The following is a 20759-nucleotide window of genomic DNA, read 5'->3' as shown; positions in this document are numbered from 1 at the left end:
GCTTCTGAAAATGACCAGACACTTCACTGGGAAAGTGACGACAATTTGGGCCCTGGGAGCAGGAGATGAGGCGGAGAGCGAGCGGGGGCGACCAGGCTCAGGTCACCACCCGCTCCCCTCCCCGCCAGCCAGGATCTTCTGATTCTGAGAAGTCAAGGTTGGAGCTGTCATCTGGGGAGTGGGAGGCCAGCGGCTGGCCAGAGCCTGAGCCTGGGCCACCCGTCCTCCAGCCCCAGCCCCGACAGGACAGGCTCTAGCTCCGGTCTGAGAGAGAGAGAGAGAGAGAGAGAGAGAGAGAGAGAGAGAGAGAGAGAGAGAGAGATTAATCTGCAGGCAGGAAGGATAGTTAATCAGGTCTCCCTGCCAACATGATTACTTGGGCCCGTGAGCTGCCTACCGATGGAAGCTGTAAGGGACCCAGGCTCAGAGCTCAGTGGAGGAGGCAGGGAGGGTGGAGATGGTGAGAGGAGGAAGAGACAAGGAGAGACGGGAACAATGGCAGCCCTTCCTAATCTCTCCCTGGGTACAGATCCAAATTTCACAGCTATGAGCAGCATGTTCCCCAAAGATAGAACAGGGTAGAGACAAGACCGTCTCTGAGGAAGGAAGGATGAAGAACAGTGGGAAATTTCTAAAAGATATTACAAAGTAACACCGTCAAAGCCCACACAAACCAAAACAGTGAGAGGGCACGGCACGGCCCCGAGACTGGGAAAATAATCACGGTGAAGCAAAGAGGGAAAGGGTTCGTCCTAGGGATGAGCAGGTCTGACCAGTGAGTCTGCCCTGCCGAGGGCTGCCAGCTGTGGGAGAGTGCCTGGCAGCAGCTTGGCATCTCAGAGGCGTGGAGAGGAAGAGGGCTCCTGGGAGGCACATGTGATCCAGCCCATCTCTGGGGTAGAGGGTGATGGAGATCCTGGGGGCAGGGTCCCACCATACCCCAGTTCGCCTCAGCTTGCATGAACCCTGCAGCCTTAGCTTCTTTTTCCGTCTCTAAGGCAGGCATCTTTACGTCTTCCCTCCAGGGACACACTTAATGAATCAGCTCACTGGCCACCTGCGACCTGAGCCCTATCGGGGACTCCTCCCCAGTCTCTCTAAACTCTGCCGGAGCTCAGCCGGTCAAGGAGGCTGGAGACAATTCCCCCTCTTTTCTTTATTGTCTGTACTATCTGAGCCTAAGGGACACATGGCATGGGGGAATGGAGGTGGAGGGTCCAAGTTTGACGGGGTAAAAAAATCAAAGAGTCAAGCAAATGATAGCAAGGAGGGACGCAAACATGGACCCGCCAACACTGCCAAGACCTTTCTGAACTGCGTGATTTATTAGTGGGCAAACGGACTGACGCTGGGAGGATGATACGTTTGGGAAAGGATTCTGGAAAGGTCCAGGAGCAGAAAGGCCGTCTTCAAGGGTTCTTCAGCTCTAAGCCCCTTCTCACGATCAGAAGAGCTAGACCCAAGTTTTGGTCCGGAGGAAGAAGCTGTGTCTCCAGGAGGCCCCAACCTAATCACCTCACAGTCACCTCCATGGAATGACTTCCCTTCTTCTTGAAAGTCAGCTTGCTGTTCCCAGCCCCCTGGGGACCCTGGATAACCTTGACAGCCACACTGCTGTCCTTGAACTTCACTGAGAACCTGGAGGGAGAAGACACAGAGAAAATGAAGCTGGGGCCTCCGAGCTCTCAGCCCGACTCTTCTAGATGGCCTCCTCTCCCTGGAGCCAACACAGCTCACCACCACCCACCCGATGACTCAAGACCTGAGAGAGACTTGGTGCAGAGAGTCCAGGGGTGAGGGGAGGGAGGTGTGGAGAACACTAAGGAAAACCTCCGAGCCTTGCCCTGACACAGTCCGCTTTGGTTTCTCATTACACAAATTTCCCGGTCACAATGACCAGTAGTCCGGTCATCGGTCCCAAGCTGTCCCTCATCACCAGCCCATGGCCTTACTTCTCAGTCACGGTGACAGAGAGTTGCCTCTGTGTGGCATCCAGCACAGCTTGGTACATTTTTGCCAGCAGTTCAACCACATGGTCACTAACCAACAGGATGTCCCCCTTGGAGTCTGCCGATGACATCTGAGGAAGAGCGAAGAAAGTAGTAGAGATTAATGTTTTTTCTCAGGAGCAGCCTGAGGGGCATCAAAGGCCCATAGTGAGAGGTTTAGTCCTAGTCTATCCCGTTCCCCTCGGCCCCAGGAGGCCCACTCTGGAGACACTGCCTACGTAGCTCAGATACCTCACTCAGGTGCAAGCTGAAGAGCCCATCCCGGAAGCTGGTGACTGACACCCCAGCCACATTCTCCAGCCCAACAACAATTTGGGCCTGGGACTTCTTGGCATCTGTGAGAATCACATGCCCCTTGGTGAGGAGGAGAATCCGGGCAGATGTCTAGGGAGGAGGTAGGAAATGGTGAGGACGGGCAATGCCACCCGCCCCATCCACTGGGCAAAGCATGCGTAGCCAGGCCCAGACCACTTCCCACTGTGGGTGCAGCGGCCTTTACCTTGCCATTGCCACGGTTGACCTTCTTCACAGTGTCCGCCATCAGAACAGGCCCTTCCTCCTTACCCTTCAGTTTCTGCAGCTTGGGGTTGCCCTGCAGCCCAACGTAATCACCACGGTATGGAATCGGGACACTGAGGACGTAAGAGAGGCATGCAGTGAGACCAAGTTCCGGCTCACCTCCCTGAGTGCCACGCCCCCTCGTCTACATATCTTGTTTCAGTGATCCATTGATATGTCCAGGACCAACACCATTGGCACCACAGTGTCCCCCCCCTCCACGTGCTGGGTCAAAGCCTTTAAGGAGGGCCCGGCCAGGTGTCTCCAGTCCTCCCGGGCAACTCAAGCTTGAAAGGCCGCATCTGTAGGCTCTCACCTCTGAGGGTAGGAAGCCTTCTTGCTCTTGAACAGTTCGCTGGCACAGAGCTTTTCCCTCAGCATCTGCACCTGCCTCGGTGACAGCTGATCTCGGAACTTCTTGCACTGTGAGGAGGAGAAAGCTCAGATCGTGGAAGTGGAAGGCGGGGTTAGGGAGGGAAGTGAGCAAAGGGTGAGAGAACCCAAGGGGAGAAGGCTGGAGGGGAGATGACAGAGGCCAAGGGGAGCAGAGGGCTGGAGGGGAGATGACAGAGACCAGACACAGGAATAGGACCTGGAGGACTAGTGAGGGACACAGGAAATTGAGGGGTGTTTAGGAGGAAGTGGGCACTAGCAAATACAAGCCCCATGAAATCACAGGCCGGCACTCAGGACCAGGCTGTGCCCACATGGGCATCCTAAGGACCAGGCTAAGCCTCCACAGGTGTCCTAAGGACCAGGCTGTGCCCATGTGTGCATCCTAAGGACCAGGCTGAGCCTCCACAGGTGTCCTAAGGACCAGGCTATGCCCACATGGGCATCCTAAGGACCAGGCTGAGCCTACATGGCATCCTACAGTATGTTCTGGACAAAAGAACAGATCATACTATGATGTGAAGTAAGTCGGACACGCAAAGAACAAATATTGTGTGGTTGCCACTCACAGGAGTTTCCTTCCAAAGCAAAAGTTACTGAAACAGAAAGTAAATGATTGGTTGCAGGGAAGGAGGTCAGGGCTAAAGGGCAAAGAACAAAAGTATAAAGATGGGTGGCAATGCCCTGCTACCACCTGAACATACTTGTTGTCGAAACTCTGACGCTTAGGAACGGGAACATAACAGACACAACTTTGCATATTTTACCACAGTGAGAAGAAAGGGACGAGGAGGAAATGAAGGGGTGGGTCACAATAGAGAAGGGAAGCCTGACCTCACCTTCCACTGGTGGAAAAGGCGCTTCAACTCCTGATTGGCCTTGTTGAAGTACCTATAAGGGGCAGGGGGCCATGTGTTGTCCAAGACTTTGGTGGATGGTAAATTCTTCTTCAGAGCCAAGAGAAATTTCCGTGCCTGCATTGAAAGCAGAGTCTTAGAAATGAAGTCCGGAGAAGAGCCACTTTCAGGCAGGTGGATTCACACCCAGGTCCTGCCACTCAAGAGGAAAACCACGCCCTTGTGAGAAGCTGGAGCAGAGCTGGAGAGGTAGACAGAATTGCCTCTCTGACAGTGTGCACTGTGCTTTGGGCTGGGGATAAGAACAGAAATGGGAAGCAGCAGGACGTGAGGACCTGACACCTGGATCAGGGAGGTGGGGCGATCCAGCAGCAAAGCTAGTCTCTGTATACTGTTCCCTGGCTTTCTCGTCTCTCAGGTCACAATGACCTACAGCTGGGGCCATTGTCTGTGTTGGTTATTGGATAGATGCCAAATCTGCCCTCCTCTCTAATCAATGGTGCCTGACACCTCAGCCTGACATTCACAGCCCTCCACTTGGTGGCCAGGGTCCTGTCACAGAACCCCCGGCCTCCCAGTATTCCAACCAGAAAGGCACCTTATCACAGCCCTTCCACCTTTGCGCTCTCAAGGCTGATGGCACTCGGCCTACTCGCTGATCTGACAGTTGGACTCTGCCCACGGGGATTCCGTGCAGTGTGTGAGCTGCAGCTGAAGCCCTCCCAGATGCTCCAGGGTCTCCACACTACCCTCCTAGCCAGGGCAGAGCTGCCCAGTGCTTGCCTTTTCTAGCTCTCCAGAGTCTAACCTGCCTAGTGCCATGGGCTGCCAAAACTTCTGTAAGGTGGACAATCTAGGCAGTGGCTGGAAGCTCAGCAATCAAATGCTTTACATCCCAGCACTACCATTTGTCAGCTACAGGGCCTGGGGCCTGGGGCAAATTACTCAGTCTTCCTAAACTGTAGCTTGTCTTTGGTTTTGTTGTTGTTGTTGTTCTGAGATAGGATCTCACTAAGTCACTGTGTAGCTCTGCCTGGCCTGGCACTTGCTCTGTAGACCTAGCCAATCTCCAATTCACAGAGGTTTGCCTGCCTCCACCTCCCAAGTGCTGGGATTAAAGGCACATACCACCACATCTGGCCTGAGTCTTAGTTTTTTAACCTGTGAGGTTGGGGAAAGCAGAGGTTTTTAACCTGTGAGGTTGGGCCTACGTGACAGGGTTGTTAGAAGAACTGGAAAGAGCGTAGCATACTTTCAGGTAATGGCGCTAGATTAAAGGCCACAGCAAAGTGCCAGAAGCACTGGGAGAATCAGTGACCCAGGATTCTTGGGTGTGATTTATTGAACCACACAGTCCTGGCTTGATGCTCAGCAGCTGCCTGACAAGGTACAGGTGAAAGACTGTTAGGGGTGAGCGCAAAGTCAGGTCACAGACAGCACGGAGATGGCAGAGCCAGCCCAACAGGCCAGGCTAGCATGGGGCTAGGGAGAAGGAGGGGGAAAGAAAGCCAGAGGATGCCAGGATGCCTCAGCTCAGAACTCCCACCCCTCCCAGTCAAGCAGTCCAGGCTTTAGCACGACAGAGAGGAGTTCCAAATGAAGGTCCTTCACGCTCAACGGAGTATACTTGGTGAGGGTCCTAAAAACTAGCAAACAGCAGTCGCCTAAGGTCAGCTTCACCTTCCTGCAGCCCCTAGGCTAAGGCCCCTGTGTTCCCATCTTGTCTGGCTTTTTCCCAAGGCTTCACTGGGGTACTGTTCTCTCTGTGGCTTTCCAGTATCCTCTGGGAGATGTCCCCACTACTTAACAGTCCTGCTGGAAGCCATCCCTAGCCGGAGGCCTCATTCTGTCAGACCCTTCCAGAGACGGCCCTCCTCATTTGTCTGGGGGTTCAGAGAAGATAGGAGGGAGATGTGTTTCCTTCCACCTCAATATGGATCTTAGCAGTCAGGCTGGTTAATCCTGTGTCCTCATCATCCACTTCCATAAGAAAGCTACCCCCACCCCCACCCCGTTGGTCTCTCCCCAGGTCTATGTGTCCTCTGCTCAGATGAGAATGCCAGGACCCCACACTGGCACAGGATGCAAACAGCATCTACCTGAGCCAAGGGATGCCTGATGCGGCCCCGGTTACGGACACCCAGTCCCAGTGTGTGACTGCTCTCTCTGAAGAAGTTTTGAGGGAAAGCTTGGAATCAAGTCCCCCCCCCCCCAACGCTCTCCCAAGACTGTCCCAACTCCTCCGCCCCTCCCCATCCTCTTCCAAGGCTGACCCAACTCCTCCGCCCCTCCCCATCCTCTTCCAAGGCTGTCCCAACTCCTCCGCCCCTCCCATCCTCTTCCAAGGCTGTCCCAACTCCTCCGCCCCTCCCCATCCTCTTCCAAGGCTGTCCCAACTCCTCCGCCCTCCTAGCACCTTCGCCCCAGCACTTACTAAGCTCTTATAGATAAAGTTTGACAAGGTGAGGGCAGCGCCTGACCGGAAGTATTTTCGATAATTCTTGCGGGCCTAGAAGGGAAATGCGAGGAAGATGTCAGTATGAAGCAAGAGTCTCGGAGAGGTTCTGCTATTTGCTTTCAACCAAAGTGCAGTCAGAAATATCTAAATAAACAAACGCCGGGCTGAGACTGTAACAGGAAAAACCATTCGAAGTCACTAACAGATCAAGGCGGAAACACGCCCAGGCCAGTCTCCCAGACACACACCCACACAGCCAGCTGGGCCTGAGCAGGAGGGCGGTCTCAGTGTCACAGCCTGGCGCATAACCCAACAGACTCCCTCCCCCTCTGCCCTTGGTTACCTTCCACCCTCTCACGAAAGCCTGGATCAGCAGTGTTGAGGCCTTTATCTTCCCGTAATGCTTCCTTTGCTGTGGAAACATGAGCACTGTTAGCAGAGGCCACACCCTAAACCACAGGCCCCCCACGACGCTTGGAAAGGGACGCGCGGCACCTTGTTGCCCCGGAACCAAGCGGAGATGAGGATCTGACTTTTGCGCATCTGCTGGTAGTGCGTCCGGCAGCGCCAGCCCCGGTACACCTTTTGGATGAGTGTGGCCAGCTGATGAAGCTTCAGGCGCCTTTGTTCCTCCAAGTAGAAAAGCTGGAGTGGGGGCAAAGACGGGTTTGCTCTCCCTTGCACTACACGGAACTGAAGCTCCCCAGCCTGCCTCCGCCATCTTTCAGTGCCTCCAACAACCAGGCCAGACCCCGGGAAGAACTCCTAGCTCAGGGCAAGAGATGTCAACTCTCAGTTCCCAGGGTGGCGCCTTCCTCCTGCATCGTCCTGTCCTGCACTGGTTGCTGCCTTCCCCGCTAGCCTCAGCTCCATTCTACCCCCACCAAGTGCAGCCCCCCAACTTCCTGGCTCACAGTCTTGGGACTTCTGATAAAAATCTTTGTCTTCCCATAGGCCAGCTCCTCTGATGACACAGCCACAGACTCCAGGACCTTCTCCACACCTTCCCTACAGGGGCAGACGGGGGAGACGGGGGGGGGGGGGGGGGGGGGGGGGTTTGCAGGTGAGGTACATCAGGCAGAATCCCCTTCCACATCTCCCTAGCCCTCTGAGGCCCAGCCCCTCCCTCCCCACTGGGTCTTACCGGTCTCCCCCGTTCCAGTGAGGCCAGGTGCTCCTGCTCAGCAGTTGGTACCTTTCGAAGAAAGGCTTATAGAGTTGGCGGTGGGCATAGCCAGCCCTACGAACGCGAACGTTCTCCAGCAGCCCCAGGTACCGCGTCTGGACCACGACCAGCTCTGAGGAGAACCTGCCATACTGTTGCAGGTCGTTGGGCTTTATGCACCTGGAAGGAAGTCGGGAAGAAGCAGGCTCAGGAGCAAACTCCACGCCAGTGGCACTGCCCTGGTGTTCGCGTGCCTACTCCCCATGGGATTTCAATAGAAGTGTAAGGGAGACGCTCTTGGCCTCCCCAGTTTCACTCTCCCCTGATGCCACTCTGTCGGCCATAGGGCGCCCAGCTAGCTCATCTGGTCCCGTCTTCCATGGAGAAAGAGCCTATTCCAGAGACTGACTCCCCGATACAGGCATGTCTACCATAGATCCCACACCACGTTAAGGATGTAAGGATGTTCCCCTGTGCGCCCAGCTACTCACCTGATATAGTTGGGGTTCTTAGAGTACAGGTTCTTCATGAGTACGGCCACCGAATTCTTAAACTGTGACCCAGCGGTCGGGGGACGTTTGAGAGACGCTTCCTTGGGATTACCCTCTGGGAACAAGGACCGGAGGAGAGGATGCCGGGCCTTCCACATGGTCTGGGATAGGTCTCGGAAGAGCAGGTCGTTATTCTTGTCGATGAAGCCGTTCACGTTGTATGTCACCTACAGAGGTACAGATGTTGGTTCAGACCTTTCAGCGCCTGGACCTCCCTGTCTCAGTTCCCACTTCCACACCCACTTCTGCCCTTGGCTCCCACGCAGCCTCACTACATTACCTTGCCCGCATAGTGGGAGATGCGGAAGCAGCTGAGCCCCATGGTATGGTCGTACTGGCGCTGGGCATTCTGGGTGACTTTGCTCTCATAGTGAGTGTGCTTCGAGAAGAGCTGGTTCAGCTTCGCCAGAAAAGTGGAGTCGCTGACCACCCCAGGTCTCAGGCACTCTTCATCCAGCATGGCCAGGATGCCTTGCTGACTCTGGGTCATGGGAACAAGATCCATGTGAGCTGCCCCGGTCCTCCCAACCCTCTCATCCTCACCAGACTGGGGGAAGGGAGAGAGGGAGACAGGGGAGGGAGGATGCTCAGGAAGTCTGGAAAGGGGGGCGGGTCCCAGAACTGAGAGGACAGCTGCTCACATGCTCGATGAGGTTACAGATGATGCCGTTGTCAAAGTAGTCCACCTTTGTCCACGGTATGCCCTAGCAAAGGGAGACAACAGTCACAGAAGCAAGTCCCAGAAAGCCTCTAACGTCCTCACCAGACCCGGGCTCCCTTTAACCCACTGTAAAGAGGACTTCAGAAAGGCCTGTCACTCAGGGACGACCTCGGTTTGATTCAGTTTACAACGCACCCCTCCCAGGTTGGTGGTGAATTCGTGTGTGTGTCTCAGGGAGTGGGTAGACACATAGGAGAAACCAGAGCAACTGAAGCGGAAGGGGAGACAAAGCCAAACACCTGGAGATAGTGAGGGCTGGGAGGGAGCATGACTATCAGGTGTAGGGTGGGACAGAGCTCACCCCAGTGTAGGGGTAGAGAAGTAGCTACTGGGCTCTGACATGATCAATATGTCTAGATGGCGTGAACCAGGACTGTTACCCAGCAACAAAGCCAATCTGATGCATCTTCAAAGATCCACACCTGTGGTTTTAGTTCCACAGCACTCACCACACACTTGCTAAAACACAGACTGCTACACTGTTTCCAACTCGGTGTGTTTGGGATGTGCCCAGGAACTGACATTTCCAACCTGTCCCCAGTGGTGGTGTAGCTCCCGGTCCAGGACCACACTTCAAAAACTACTCATCCAGGGCTGAGATGTCTCAGTGGATAAGTGTGCCTGCTGCCAAGCCTGAGTTCAATGCCCAGGTCCCACATGGTGGAGCGCATCAGCTTCTCCGGCTGTCCTCTGACCTCCACTAGAACCTTGTAATTTTTTAAAGTGGGGATCTCTCTCTGCTTTGCCCTCTCACCGAACATCAGGATTACAGGTTATGCCACAATCCTCCCAAGGACCAGACAACCCAAATGTAGGCTATGGCGCACAAGCCTTCTCTTTCCTCACGGTTTCTTAGAGAAAAAGAGACTGAACATAAGTGAAGTTGACTTCCTACTACTTCCCAAAGTACCTTTCCCAATGGGCTAAATGAAATATGGAATCCTGCAATACCACACAGCCATAAAAAGGATTACCTTGCTAAGCAAAGATGTACAGAACAGAGCATATTTGCTAGCTTTTTATGTATGTTTTATATATTTTTAAAAAGTCCATTTATATATTTGCATGTAAATAGGAAAAAGACCTTCTGGTCTTTGTGGGGAAGAAAAATGAGAGTTTAGGGGCAGAGGTGAAAGATTTTTACTCATCTACTTTTTAAAGTTTTTGAATTTAGAAATATAGGAATGTATCATCTTTGAGCACCGAAGTTGTTAAAACAAAAAAAAAAGGTGTGAAACAATACATTTTGTAGCCATGTTGCAGAGACCAGCTCTTGAACGCTCAAAGGGAACATCTCTGGAAGGGTTTAAGGAGCATGACTCTCGGCTGCTCACCCTTGGAAGGGAACTGGCTTGCTCAGAGAGATTTTTTAACACCTAGTCATGGGTTGCAGGGGTTATGCGAGTCAGAGAAGGGGTGTGGAAATCTAGCTCCGCAGGGCACTTCTGGTGAGTAAGTCCAGAATCATGCAGCTCTAACAGCGGACAGCAACATCACCCAGCGCCCCAGGGAAGGCAAAAAGTTCTGACATGTTGAGAGGGAGCAGGAAGGGAGATGAAGGGTGTCAGGCCCATTTGCCTCGCAGCCTGCCCCGGGCCAAGCCCAGCTGTCACTTCCCTCCGACCAGGACTCTCCACACAAACACCCTGCCAGCCATCTGTCCCCTTTCTGAACTGGCCTGGAGCGGAAGGCTGGGGACATGGAAGAAGGGAAGCGGAGTGTTGGGGCAAGTTAGAAATGCTGAATGCTCAGCTGTGAGAGGGAAACATTCTGTCCTTTGTGTTTCCATCTGGGGACAATTAGAAGGAAATTGTGACGGAGAAGAAAGGCTCGCATCTGGAAGTCCCTCAGCAGAGCGAGCAGGAGATCGGCTCACCTCTCTCTTGTATTCCTCTTGTTCCTCCTTCAAGGTCAGCTCTATGAACACCTGCTGCAGCTTCTCGTTGCAGTAGTTGATCACGAACTGCTCAAAGCTGTTATTCTGGAGGAAAAAGAAGGCGGCTCACCTCAGACCCTTCCTCCCTCACAGCCCCTCCCGCCCACCGTGAGCCGGTCCCCCTAAGCGGGGAAGCAGGCCGCTGAGGTCGGATGGTGCTCTCTCACCTCCAAAATCTCAAATCCGTAGATATCCAGGACCCCCATAACCTTCCTCTTCTCCCCACTGCCCACCTGTAGGAGAGGGAGGACAAATAAGAGGAAAGCCCCCTAGGCACAGCAGGTGGGCAGGATCAGAGCAGGGGCAAAGAGAGCTGCAGCTTGACCAGGCTGGAGAGGGAGGAAGGAAGGGAAGGTGCTAACAGATATCATGACATTAGATGCTCTTAGGATAGTGGGTCTCAGCCTTCCTAAAACGACGACCCTCTAATACAGTTCCTCGTGTCGTGGCGACCCCCAACATTATTTTCATTGCTATTTCATACCTGTAATTTTACTACTGCTATGAATCATAATGTAAATGCCTGTGTTTTCTAATGGTCTTAAATGACCCCTGTGAAAAGGTCATTCAACCCCCGAAGGGGACACGTCCCACAGGTTGAGAAACACTGCACTATAGAGGTGGTAAAGAAATGCAGGGTGTATACACAGTACGGCTTTTATTTGGCCATGAAGATGAATTGAATTACATCATCTGTATTGATGTAACTGGAATTTCTGAATCACACAGCAACCGTATACATTCTGATCTGCAGAAAACCCTTGGGAAGCAGGCAGATATTCATAGTAGTTAACAGCTGCAGCCAAATTGGGAAACTGAGGCTCAGCATCTTTGCAAAGGTGAAAGACCAGACTGTGGGACTCAAACTCCTAGAAGGAAGTGTACCTTCCTCCTCCCGTTCTCCGTGCATCTCAGAAACCAGAGAATAGAGCTGGCAGCCAGGACAAGAAGTTCAGAGAAGCAGGCTTTGAGATAGGGCATCTCTCACCTTGATGCTCTCATTGATGCGGTTCACTATCCAGTCGAAGAGGCGGCTGTAGACATTCTTAGCCAGGGCATCCCGAGCATATTGAGCCTGGGGTATGGGGCACAGTCTCATTAATGTGAAAACCACGGGACAGCCTCAGAAGTCAGGGCCTTCAAGATGGCTCTTACCTGCGTGACATTCAGAACTGTGACCACCTTTTCTTTGGCTGTCTCCATGGTTCTTGAACACAAAGCTCTCTCCAGTTCCATCGAACTCAAACCCATCAACTCCCCAATCTCCCGAACAACTAGAAAGACAAAGAAGTACAAGGTGGTGCGAGGGATCTCAGTGGGGGAAGGACCTGGATGACTCTGGCTGGGTAAGTCACTGCAGTTGGCCAAGAAGGATCTCCTGAAACAGATCAGATTGTCCCTGTCTATCAGAAGATTCAGCTACGGCTCTGAGAGTCACGGATCAAAGCTTGACCATTTCCAGAGGCTCATCCCAAAGTGCTTCAGGAGAACGGTTCAGGAAGCCCCTTTGGAGGGGACCTAGGAGTGGCTGGGTGCAAGGGTACCAGGTGAAGTCAATCACGTGGGAGGTGGAACAAACACTAGCTTCGGGGTAGGGGATTCAGAGCAGGCTCCAGCAGGGTGGCACCAACCTTTCCCATCAGCGATGCCGCTTGCTGCTATCCCATTGGCCTGGAACTCGTCTGTCAGCTTCACGTTCCCCAGCTTCAGCACCAGCGCCGTCACCTCCAGGACTTGTCTGATCTCATCCTCCGAGAACCCAATCACTGACATTGCACTCTGGGGAAGAAAGCAGGAAGTGAACTGAACTAATGGGACCGCTCCAATGCCTCCATTCACAAATCCTGGGCTCGGAGGATGGTCTAAGGGCTCAGGCCTGCCCCACTCACCTGTAGAGCCCTGAAGTTGGAGGCGTCATCCATGGCGTTCATTTGGGACACTGCCCCATTCAGATAGGCATAGCTACTTGCGTCCTGCTCAAGCTTCAGGGCCTCTGGGAGGTGAATATAGAGGAAAAGAACCAGTGTGTGGGGGCTGGAGAAATGGCTCAGAGGTTAAGAGCACTGACTGCTCTTCCAGAGGTCCTGAGTTCAATTCCCAGCAACCACATGGTGGCTCACAGCCATCTGTAATGAGATCTAGTGCCATCTTCTGGCCAGAAAGCATATAGACAGAAATGACCTGTGCCCTAGGTCATGTTTTAGGTCCATTCTTGTCTCCTTCGGGTGGGGTTAATATCTTTCCATAATAGTAAACTACCTTTCAAAGTGGCTTTTGGGGCTTGGGTACTCACACCCGTTAGAGAGTTCCACAGGAGTCTCACTGACTTCTACCACACCACCCGGACTTAAACAATGAAAATAACCAAGCAAACCCTCCCTCCCACTCAGGCAGGAAGGTGGGGGAAGAGAGGAAAACACCCATCTACCCAGTCCCAACTCCCTGCGCGGTGCCAACTCATCCAGTATTCGTTCTGTCGCTAATGCTGCCTCTGGAAGGTTCTCTCCAGTGCTGACAGCTGAGCTGAATGGCTTTTCCGCATTCCCCTGAGGTAAATGAGACTCTCTCCCAGCCCACATCATGAGAGCTAGGTTTTGATTTTTTTTTTTTCTGTCTTCCCCAAAAGTGAGTAATTTGCATGTTGGGACTGCTTTTCAACTCCATATTCTGTCTACCTGGTTGGCAAATGGATTGTTTTTCCATTTTAATAAATGAACCAAGGAAATGTCCCAAGTTGTTTACCTAAGATAGGATTGGGCTGATCACAGATTAGAGGCATGTCAATTATATTCTATGCAAATGATCTGAGTGAGATTCAGGGTAGTGAACATCAGGCTGGATTTTAGTGGCAGCTCCCACTGTCACACAGGTTCTGAAACGGGAGCCTACTAAAGAAGGGAAGCTAGAGAAGGAATGAGTCAGAAAACTCGGGAATAATGACGCCAGGGAGATTCACCCAGACTCAACTTAAACGAACAGGTATGGACCCAGCTGGAATAAAACAGTGTCTGTGAGTCACACAAATTGAACATCATTAAGGCCATTAAGTCAAGAAGTGGGAGGATGAAACCTATGGAGTCTCCCGAACCACAGAGATTTCAAGCAGCAGGAAAAAAGCTATGCAAAAATCACGCACTGAATAACAAGGACTCAAAGGGAGGGGGCTCCTTCGGGGCTAGGAATCCATGGTCTCACAGCTAGAGGAGAGGCTGAGAGACACAAAGTCCCCCTCATCCCCTCTCAGTGATGCTCACCCGGAGCCACCTCTGGCCAGCCCAGTTTCCAGGCTGTTGTGGGCTCTTCCCCAGGACAGGCAAGGAGATTCATGCCGTCTACTCCTACAGCTATCTGCACAGGCTGGAACCAACCACGCCGCACTGCAGGGCGTCTGCCCCACACCTGCCGTTCCTACAGGACTGAACTCTTTAATGACAGGGTCCACTATCCTCAGCTCTATCGCGGAACCCTAGCATAGTGATGATCGGGTGCTCAAGCGGTGCTGATGAACGGATGAATGGAGGAAACCTCTAAAAGCTAAGAAAACCAGGGAAGACGACTGTGTGGTGGTGGTGTACGCCTTTACTGCCTCAGGAGACACGGGCAAGCAGATCTCTGTGAGTTCGAGGCCAGCCTGCTCTACAGAATGAGTTTCGCGACAGCCAGAACTACACAGAGAAGCCCTGTCTCGAAAAAACAAAACAAGCAAACAAACGAAACCAAAAAGAAAAAAAGAGACCCTGGGAAGCTCCTAGGTGAAGTGGGTGTCTAAGCCCAGGCGCTGTCACTAAAGCTCCTGAGAGCTCTTAAACACTCGCTTATCCTGCCGCTTCTGTACGACTGCCCACAGAACCACGCAGGGCACAGGGATGAGGGCAGCGCTGAGACAGTGAAGACACAGCTCTGGGACTCCGTCCCAGCAAAGGGAGAGAACAGAGCCAGGAGTCATAGGCTCCCGGTGGGAAATGCAGGCAAGCAGAAATGGGGAGGGGGCTTGAGAGGAGGGAGGAGGAGAGACCTAGAGTTCTGGAGACAGGACAAGGTTGGGGTGCTTTGCCATACATCCAGGAAGAACACATACTTAGCAACTGTGCGTCTGCTCCAGCCAGCAGCTGGTAGAAGATGTGGAAGTTCCTTTCTCCTTTGAGCTGCTTCACTACTCGGGATTTCTCCAGCAGATCTGGGAGAGAGTGAGGAAACACTCTCCTGAGAGTCCAGGAGACAGCACAACACAACCCTTGGATTCTGCCCTGGGCCCCAGTGGTTCCCAAAGGTTGGGGAGTTTCCTGCCATGGGCCAAAGGGGGACAGAGTTGGCAAGTGGGAGAGTGCTGGTGAGGCACGGGGAGGGGGACACGTACAGTTGGTGATGACACCGCCAAGGGGGGATCCTTTGAAGTCAAACTCAATATCCATGTATTTTCCCTTCAGAGAGAGACCAGAGAAAGCCTTGGATCTCCTTCTCCTCTCACCACCCGTGGGGAGGGGTGTGTGCTGCCCCTGCTCACCCTCCGCAGCACCCCCTTCCTCCCGGGCAGATGCGGTCACTTACAAATCGAGAGGAGTTGTCATTGCGGATGGTCTTGGCATTGCCAAATGCTGTGGAAAGGAAGGGCGGGAAAGTGAGAGGGTTGCAGCTCCTGAGTGAGTGAGCAAGACTCCATAGTGAAGCCTGTGGGATAGTTCCCTCCAGGCTACCAACCAATCACGTGGGTTTGTTCAGGGATTTTGGAAGACCTTTAGGGCAGAGGACTGGGGAGGGGTGCAGAGGCGGAGAGGGGGGATGGACAGAGTGGGACCCAGGGTGCTCACCTTCCAGCACTGGGTTTGACTGCAGCAGCTGCTCCTTCACTACGTTCACCTGCTCTCCTTTCCCACAGACGGCAGCCACGTAGGACATCACCAGCTTACTTGCCTCTGTGCACAAGACTCTCTGAGTCCCCAGCCAGGGCAAACTACCACAGAGTACCTGGCCAGGGAATTCCCACTTCCATCTCCCGAACTCTGACTCCTCACACCACAGCAGTAAGAAAATAGGAGAGATACCTCAATGGATAGGATCACTTGCTCTTTTTTTTTTCCTATCTGGGTAACCTTGGCTGTCCTGGAACTCACTCTATAGATCAGGCTGGCCTCAAACTCACAGAGATCTGCTTGCCTCAGCCTCCTGAGTGCTGAGATTAAAGGTGTGTGCCAACACCGCTTAGCTACTTGCTTCTCTTGTAGAAAACCTAGGTTGAGCTCTCAGCACCCACACTAGGTGACTCAAAACCACCTGGAATTCCAGTTCCTGAGGATCTGACACCCTTTTCTGGATTCTTCAGGCACCTGCATGTATGTAGTGCAATGTGTGTGTGTGTGTGTGTGTATACACATATATATTCATTTAGGCATACAGATAAAATAAGTCTCTAAAAAAGAAAGAAACAAAAACTAAAGAGGAAGTAAGTAGGGGATTGAACACAGGAACAGGCCTGCTTGGAGGGAGAAGGAGACAATTCCAGACACGATTCCCCTCACCTGTCTTCCCGGCTCCACTCTCGCCTGTGATGAGGATACACTGGTCCAAGTCCCGATCCTTCAGGGATTGGTAGGCCATATTGGCCAAAGCATAGCTTGCAGCAAGGAAGAAGACAATAGCCAATGTGAGGCCAGATCAAGAGAGCATCTTTCTACCCATAGCACTAGGTTCATCCACCCTCCTCTGTTGGTGAGATTAGGCCACAAGGACAGGCCGAGGAAGGATGCTGGAGAACCTTCTTCAGGGGAAGGGGTAGGGAAGCCAGGGTGCTTCACAGACATCAAGCTCGAGAGAGCTCTGTCAGCTCTCCTCTGGTCCCTTTACTCACATGTGGGGTTTCAGCTCATAGAAAGTGTAGTCCCGGTATTTGGCAATGAACTCTGGGCCATAAATGGGAAGCGACTGGTAGGGATTCACTGAGATCACCACACTCCCAATGTAGGTCTGGGGTCAGAAGGGGTGGAAGTAAATGAGCCTGGCGGGAGGAATACTGGGACCCATTGGGTACCCCACCACCTGGCACCCATGGTGAGCTCACATAAATCTCCTTTTCTTCATAACGGAGCCGGAGGTTCTTGATTAGAGAATCCTCATCCAGGGGTTCCAGGAGGACAAGGTCCTCCACCCCAACTTGGCCTTCCAGGAGAGACATGTCAAGAGGGTGGAGAGCCTAGGCATAAGCACAGTAAATTGTGGCTGCTTGCTCAGCTTAAGGGCTCAGTCATAGTGAGAGGAGAAGAGGGCAGAGGAGCCTACAAGAGCCCTCTTTTTTTCCTCCCTGCAGGAGAGCCCAGTCAAAAGGGCCTCTGGACCAACCTGGCCAGCCAGGGAGGTGGAGGGACCCTCTGACCACTAAGTATGGGTGAGATGGCCGTTAGGTAGGCCCATGTTTGCCCACCTGCCTGGGGAAGGGTGGTATCAGTAGGCAGTAGATCGAGGAGAGGGCTGAAGGAAGTGTGAGCCAAGCTTTGCTCCTCAGCCAGGTACTGGAAAGTGCCCTCCCTCTTCAGGGAGTGCTCCCTGGCTGCTTGCCCAGTGCTTGTACTCAACCCCAACCTCCCCTTCAGTCACCTAATCCCTCCACAATGCCTGTCTCCAGAGGTCTCTCCTTCCTGTCGTTACCACAGTGAACTTCATGTTTAGATGATGTTGGACAAGGTGAGGAGTTCAAGAATATGGACAGTTCGCCACAAAACATCGGAACTCCCCACAGAACATGGAAGCGGGTTTGTTTCCCCAGCTATCAGGTCTGTCTAGCTGTCCCTCCTGCTCTGTCTTTAACTGTAAAATCTTCAGATTGTATACCCACTCCTATCGTCTTCTGGCATGACCTTTGCCTGAAGCCACACCCCATTCTTTAGTAGCTGGTAGGAGTGGGCAGGGAGGGGTGCTACAGGGAGGGCTGTGCAGCAGGCATATGGCAGGTGCTTCTGTAGGAAGAAACAAGCCCTCTTCAGATAGAACGAGTAGGCGGGGTAGTGGAATTAGTACAATGGTCGGTGCCACTCCCAAGCAGAAACAGAACACATTCCCCTGCTCTCCTGCTTCTCTGAACCTAGAAGAAGAGCAGGAATGGCAGATGGGGCAAGGAAGGGACCCGGCCTTCTTTTCCCTCCATTCTGTTTTCCCCAAGCTCCAGCGACTTCCTAAATACCTAGACTGCAGTGTGAATACTGATACCAGCAGCCTCGGGGAAACCTGCAGCATTATCACAGGCCAGGCGGGGCTCTAAACACTGGAACTTGACAGTTACAATAGCCTGTGGAGTCGATATTCTAATTATCCCATGTATTTCAGATTAAAGCTCAGTAGCCATGCCTTATGTAACCACAATATTCAAGAGGCCAAGGCAGGGGGACTGCCGTATGTTGAGGCCAACCTGAGCTACACAGAATTCCAGACCAGCCTAAAGTACAAAGATCTAGTCTCAACTCACTCACACACACACATACACACACACACACACACAGAGACAGACAAAGATTCAGAGAGACAGACAGAGACACACACACGAGAGACAGAGAGACAGAGATACACACACGAGAGACAGAGACACACGAGAGAGAGACAGACAGACACACACACAAGAGAGAGAGAGACAGAGACACACACACGAGGTGGGGAAGAGAGAGAGAGTTCCTTTGAAACTGCTTGGCAGGAAAGGGTGTGAAGCAAGGTAGAGAACACATCTTTGAGGTGGAACTGAGAGAAGTTAACAATGTGTCTGTTTGGCAGTGAGAAAGGGGAAATAGAAACAGATCCCAGAAGTGGCATCCCAAGGTGACACAGGTCAAGGCAGGACTCACCCAACACCAGAACGAGGATATAGTTTGATGCTCCTTGGAGGATGGAGGTGTGGAGCCCCAGTCTGATGGGAAGGGGATGAGCCGCCACGGATGCCAAGTGTGAAGAGGTGTCTTGTTAGCAGGAGCTGTCCATGGTGTCAAGGAAGTCAGGTGTCCCGGTCCGTCCTTCCTCTGTGCTGCCTCCTTCAGTCCAGGCTCCTGTGCCGCTCAGGCCAGAAGAGGCCAGAGAGATGGCTGCTCAGCACAAAGTCCAGGGCTGTTCCTGCTGAGGGTGTGGCTCCCTTAACCCTCACAAGCCCATGATGCCCAGCCTCTGTGCATTTAGGCAAAAGCTATCTGTCTTTTGCTGAGGGGCTCCAATAGCGTTCATGTTCCATGATCCCAAGAATTTGGAAATAAGAGCAAAAGAAACCATTTGTAGCCAAGGAAAAGATTTTCCAGGAAAGGGTTGGGAATTTTGCTATGGATGGAAGCTAGCTGGGGGTGAGGGGGTCTTCCTAGGAGAAACAATATCTTCCTTAAAGCTACCTTTTCTATCTTCCTGGGAGACCTGAAATTCTCAGATTTCCTGGAGGGCCAAGTGGCAAAATTCCAAATCCTGTCCACTTCCCTTTCCCTGAGTGAGAACTCATTATAGAGACCCACAGAGAAAGTCAGAGCTGTGGCTCCTTTCACGGACCTAACACCCACATCATGGGTAGCCCCACCCTGGGAGGCAGGCAATATAGATGCTTCCTTCCACGGGAAAATAGAGGCAGACACTGTGGTTACATATGACACCTGTGCCCCAGTTCCACAGCTAGGAACATCAGGAACCAGGAACAGCATACACTTCTCAAACTTGTCTACCAAAGGTTGCAGCTTAAGTTCTGAGGTTTCCACTGTAATCATTTCTCAGCAGTAGAATGCCAAGTAAGACCCCGAGATGCCGTTTCCTGGGCATTAGTCCAGCAGAAAATGGCTCCCCGGAAAGGTAAAAGCTTCTAAAATCCAATTTCCCAACATGCCTTCACCCACCCAGGAAAATTCCTAAACAGCATGCCCCTCTGCCTGCTCTCTTCTCTCAGATACACGCAGGAAGAGAAACCTAGGTAATCATATCACGTTACCTATATAACGTGGAGACTTTATTCCCCAACTCTCAGCTTTTGCTGCTTGGTCCAAGGTCCGAGCTCTATTGCTCCAGCAGAAGCACTCTGCATAAGCTTGATCCATCAGCAGTTCCACTTTCAACCTGCCCTTACATAATTTATTGATTTACTACATCTATTTGAAGGGAGGACAGCAAGGTAAAGAAAAAGCTGAGCAGAAGTGGTATCAAAACATAATCCTTTGTTATGGGGGTGGGGCAGTGTGATTGTGTCAGAGCCAGGCTGACCACTGTTTCCACTTTCTGGTGAAGAACCAGACCTAGAGTAAGAAACACTTTCCCAGGCCCACACCGCTGCCAATCTCCACAGCTGGCACTAGAACCTGGGTCTTCCGCTCTTAGGGCTAGAGGCCTGCAGTTGCTGGGGGCTTGTCTTCCCCTACTCATTCACTCATGTGCCTACTGCATGCTCTAAAACAAGATGGCACTTTGGTCTCAAAACAATAAATTTCAGCTCCTGCTGCCAACCATGCTGAACTGCCTGGGACCCTGCCCCAGTGGGCTCCTATATACCTAGAGGTTAAATCTCGATCTGTGGCTGGGCGTTGTGGCACACTTTTAATCCCAGCACTGGGAAGGCAGACGCAGGCCAGTGCCGCACCCTTCACCCTACAAAAAACTAGGGACGAGCTGGAGGGAATGTAGTTTACAACATAGAAGACACACACTCAAGCAGCTGGAATTTCGACGTCCACCATTCTGGAGTAGGGCAGGTTGGTACAGCACTGTCATCTGCTTTCCAGACACCAAGCTAACCCCTAGTCACCTTCCGTGGTCCCTATCTACACCAGGATAAAGTATGGCTCAGTGGTAGCCTATGGCTAGCAGAGTCCCTGAGGATGATCCACCCTGAAAAAGTGAACAAGCTTGCACTCCATACAACGGGTGTAAAGGAATTTGGTGGGATGCAGGAATGAGTATACAAATGACTCTGCAGACTAAGCCCAACCATACAGGAAACACAGGAATTTTACTGTCTATGTAACTTACATTCTAAAGCAGACAGTGGTACTGGTTTCTGACAGCTGGCACTCACCTGATCACACAGATTCTCTCAAGCCTCCCAGCCAATCATTTTATTTTTTTTTCCCAAGAGTTTCTCTGTAGTTTTGGAGCCTGTGAACTTCCTCTGTAGACC

General features: G+C 52.4%; 1 protein-coding gene across 2 annotated transcripts; it reads right to left on the bottom strand.

Moving 5' to 3' along the window:
* Positions 1 to 1302: 1302 nt before the first annotated feature.
* Positions 1303 to 18720, bottom strand: Myo1a (myosin IA). Of its 2 annotated transcripts, none has more exons than XM_085683235.2 (28): positions 18472 to 18720; positions 16704 to 16835; positions 16494 to 16609; positions 16165 to 16259; positions 15457 to 15561; positions 15197 to 15243; positions 15006 to 15069; positions 14727 to 14825; positions 12538 to 12641; positions 12280 to 12427; positions 11804 to 11922; positions 11637 to 11723; positions 10816 to 10881; positions 10589 to 10693; positions 8633 to 8695; positions 8272 to 8472; positions 7932 to 8158; positions 7420 to 7620; positions 7190 to 7283; positions 6771 to 6920; positions 6619 to 6687; positions 6252 to 6326; positions 3800 to 3934; positions 2884 to 2990; positions 2509 to 2641; positions 2241 to 2393; positions 1953 to 2080; positions 1303 to 1638 (listed from the first exon to the last, which is right to left on the bottom strand). In XM_085683235.2, exons 2-28 carry the CDS (start codon positions 16815 to 16817, stop codon positions 1512 to 1514), a joined length of 3132 nt encoding a protein of 1043 aa, XP_085539361.1. In that variant the 5' UTR covers positions 16818 to 16835; positions 18472 to 18720; the 3' UTR covers positions 1303 to 1511. The 2 variants fall into 2 exon arrangements, with proteins under 2 accessions (XP_085539361.1, XP_085539360.1); XM_085683234.2 differs by lacking the exon at positions 18472 to 18720 and adding an exon at positions 17288 to 17416.
* Between the last annotated feature and the right edge of the window lie 2039 nt (positions 18721 to 20759).

The sequence above is a fragment of the Myodes glareolus genome, chromosome 26 (assembly GCF_982192425.1).
Source record: "Myodes glareolus chromosome 26, mMyoGla1.1, whole genome shotgun sequence".
NCBI lineage: Eukaryota > Metazoa > Chordata > Mammalia > Rodentia > Cricetidae > Myodes > Myodes glareolus.
This window is presented reverse-complemented; position numbering and strand designations above follow the sequence as displayed.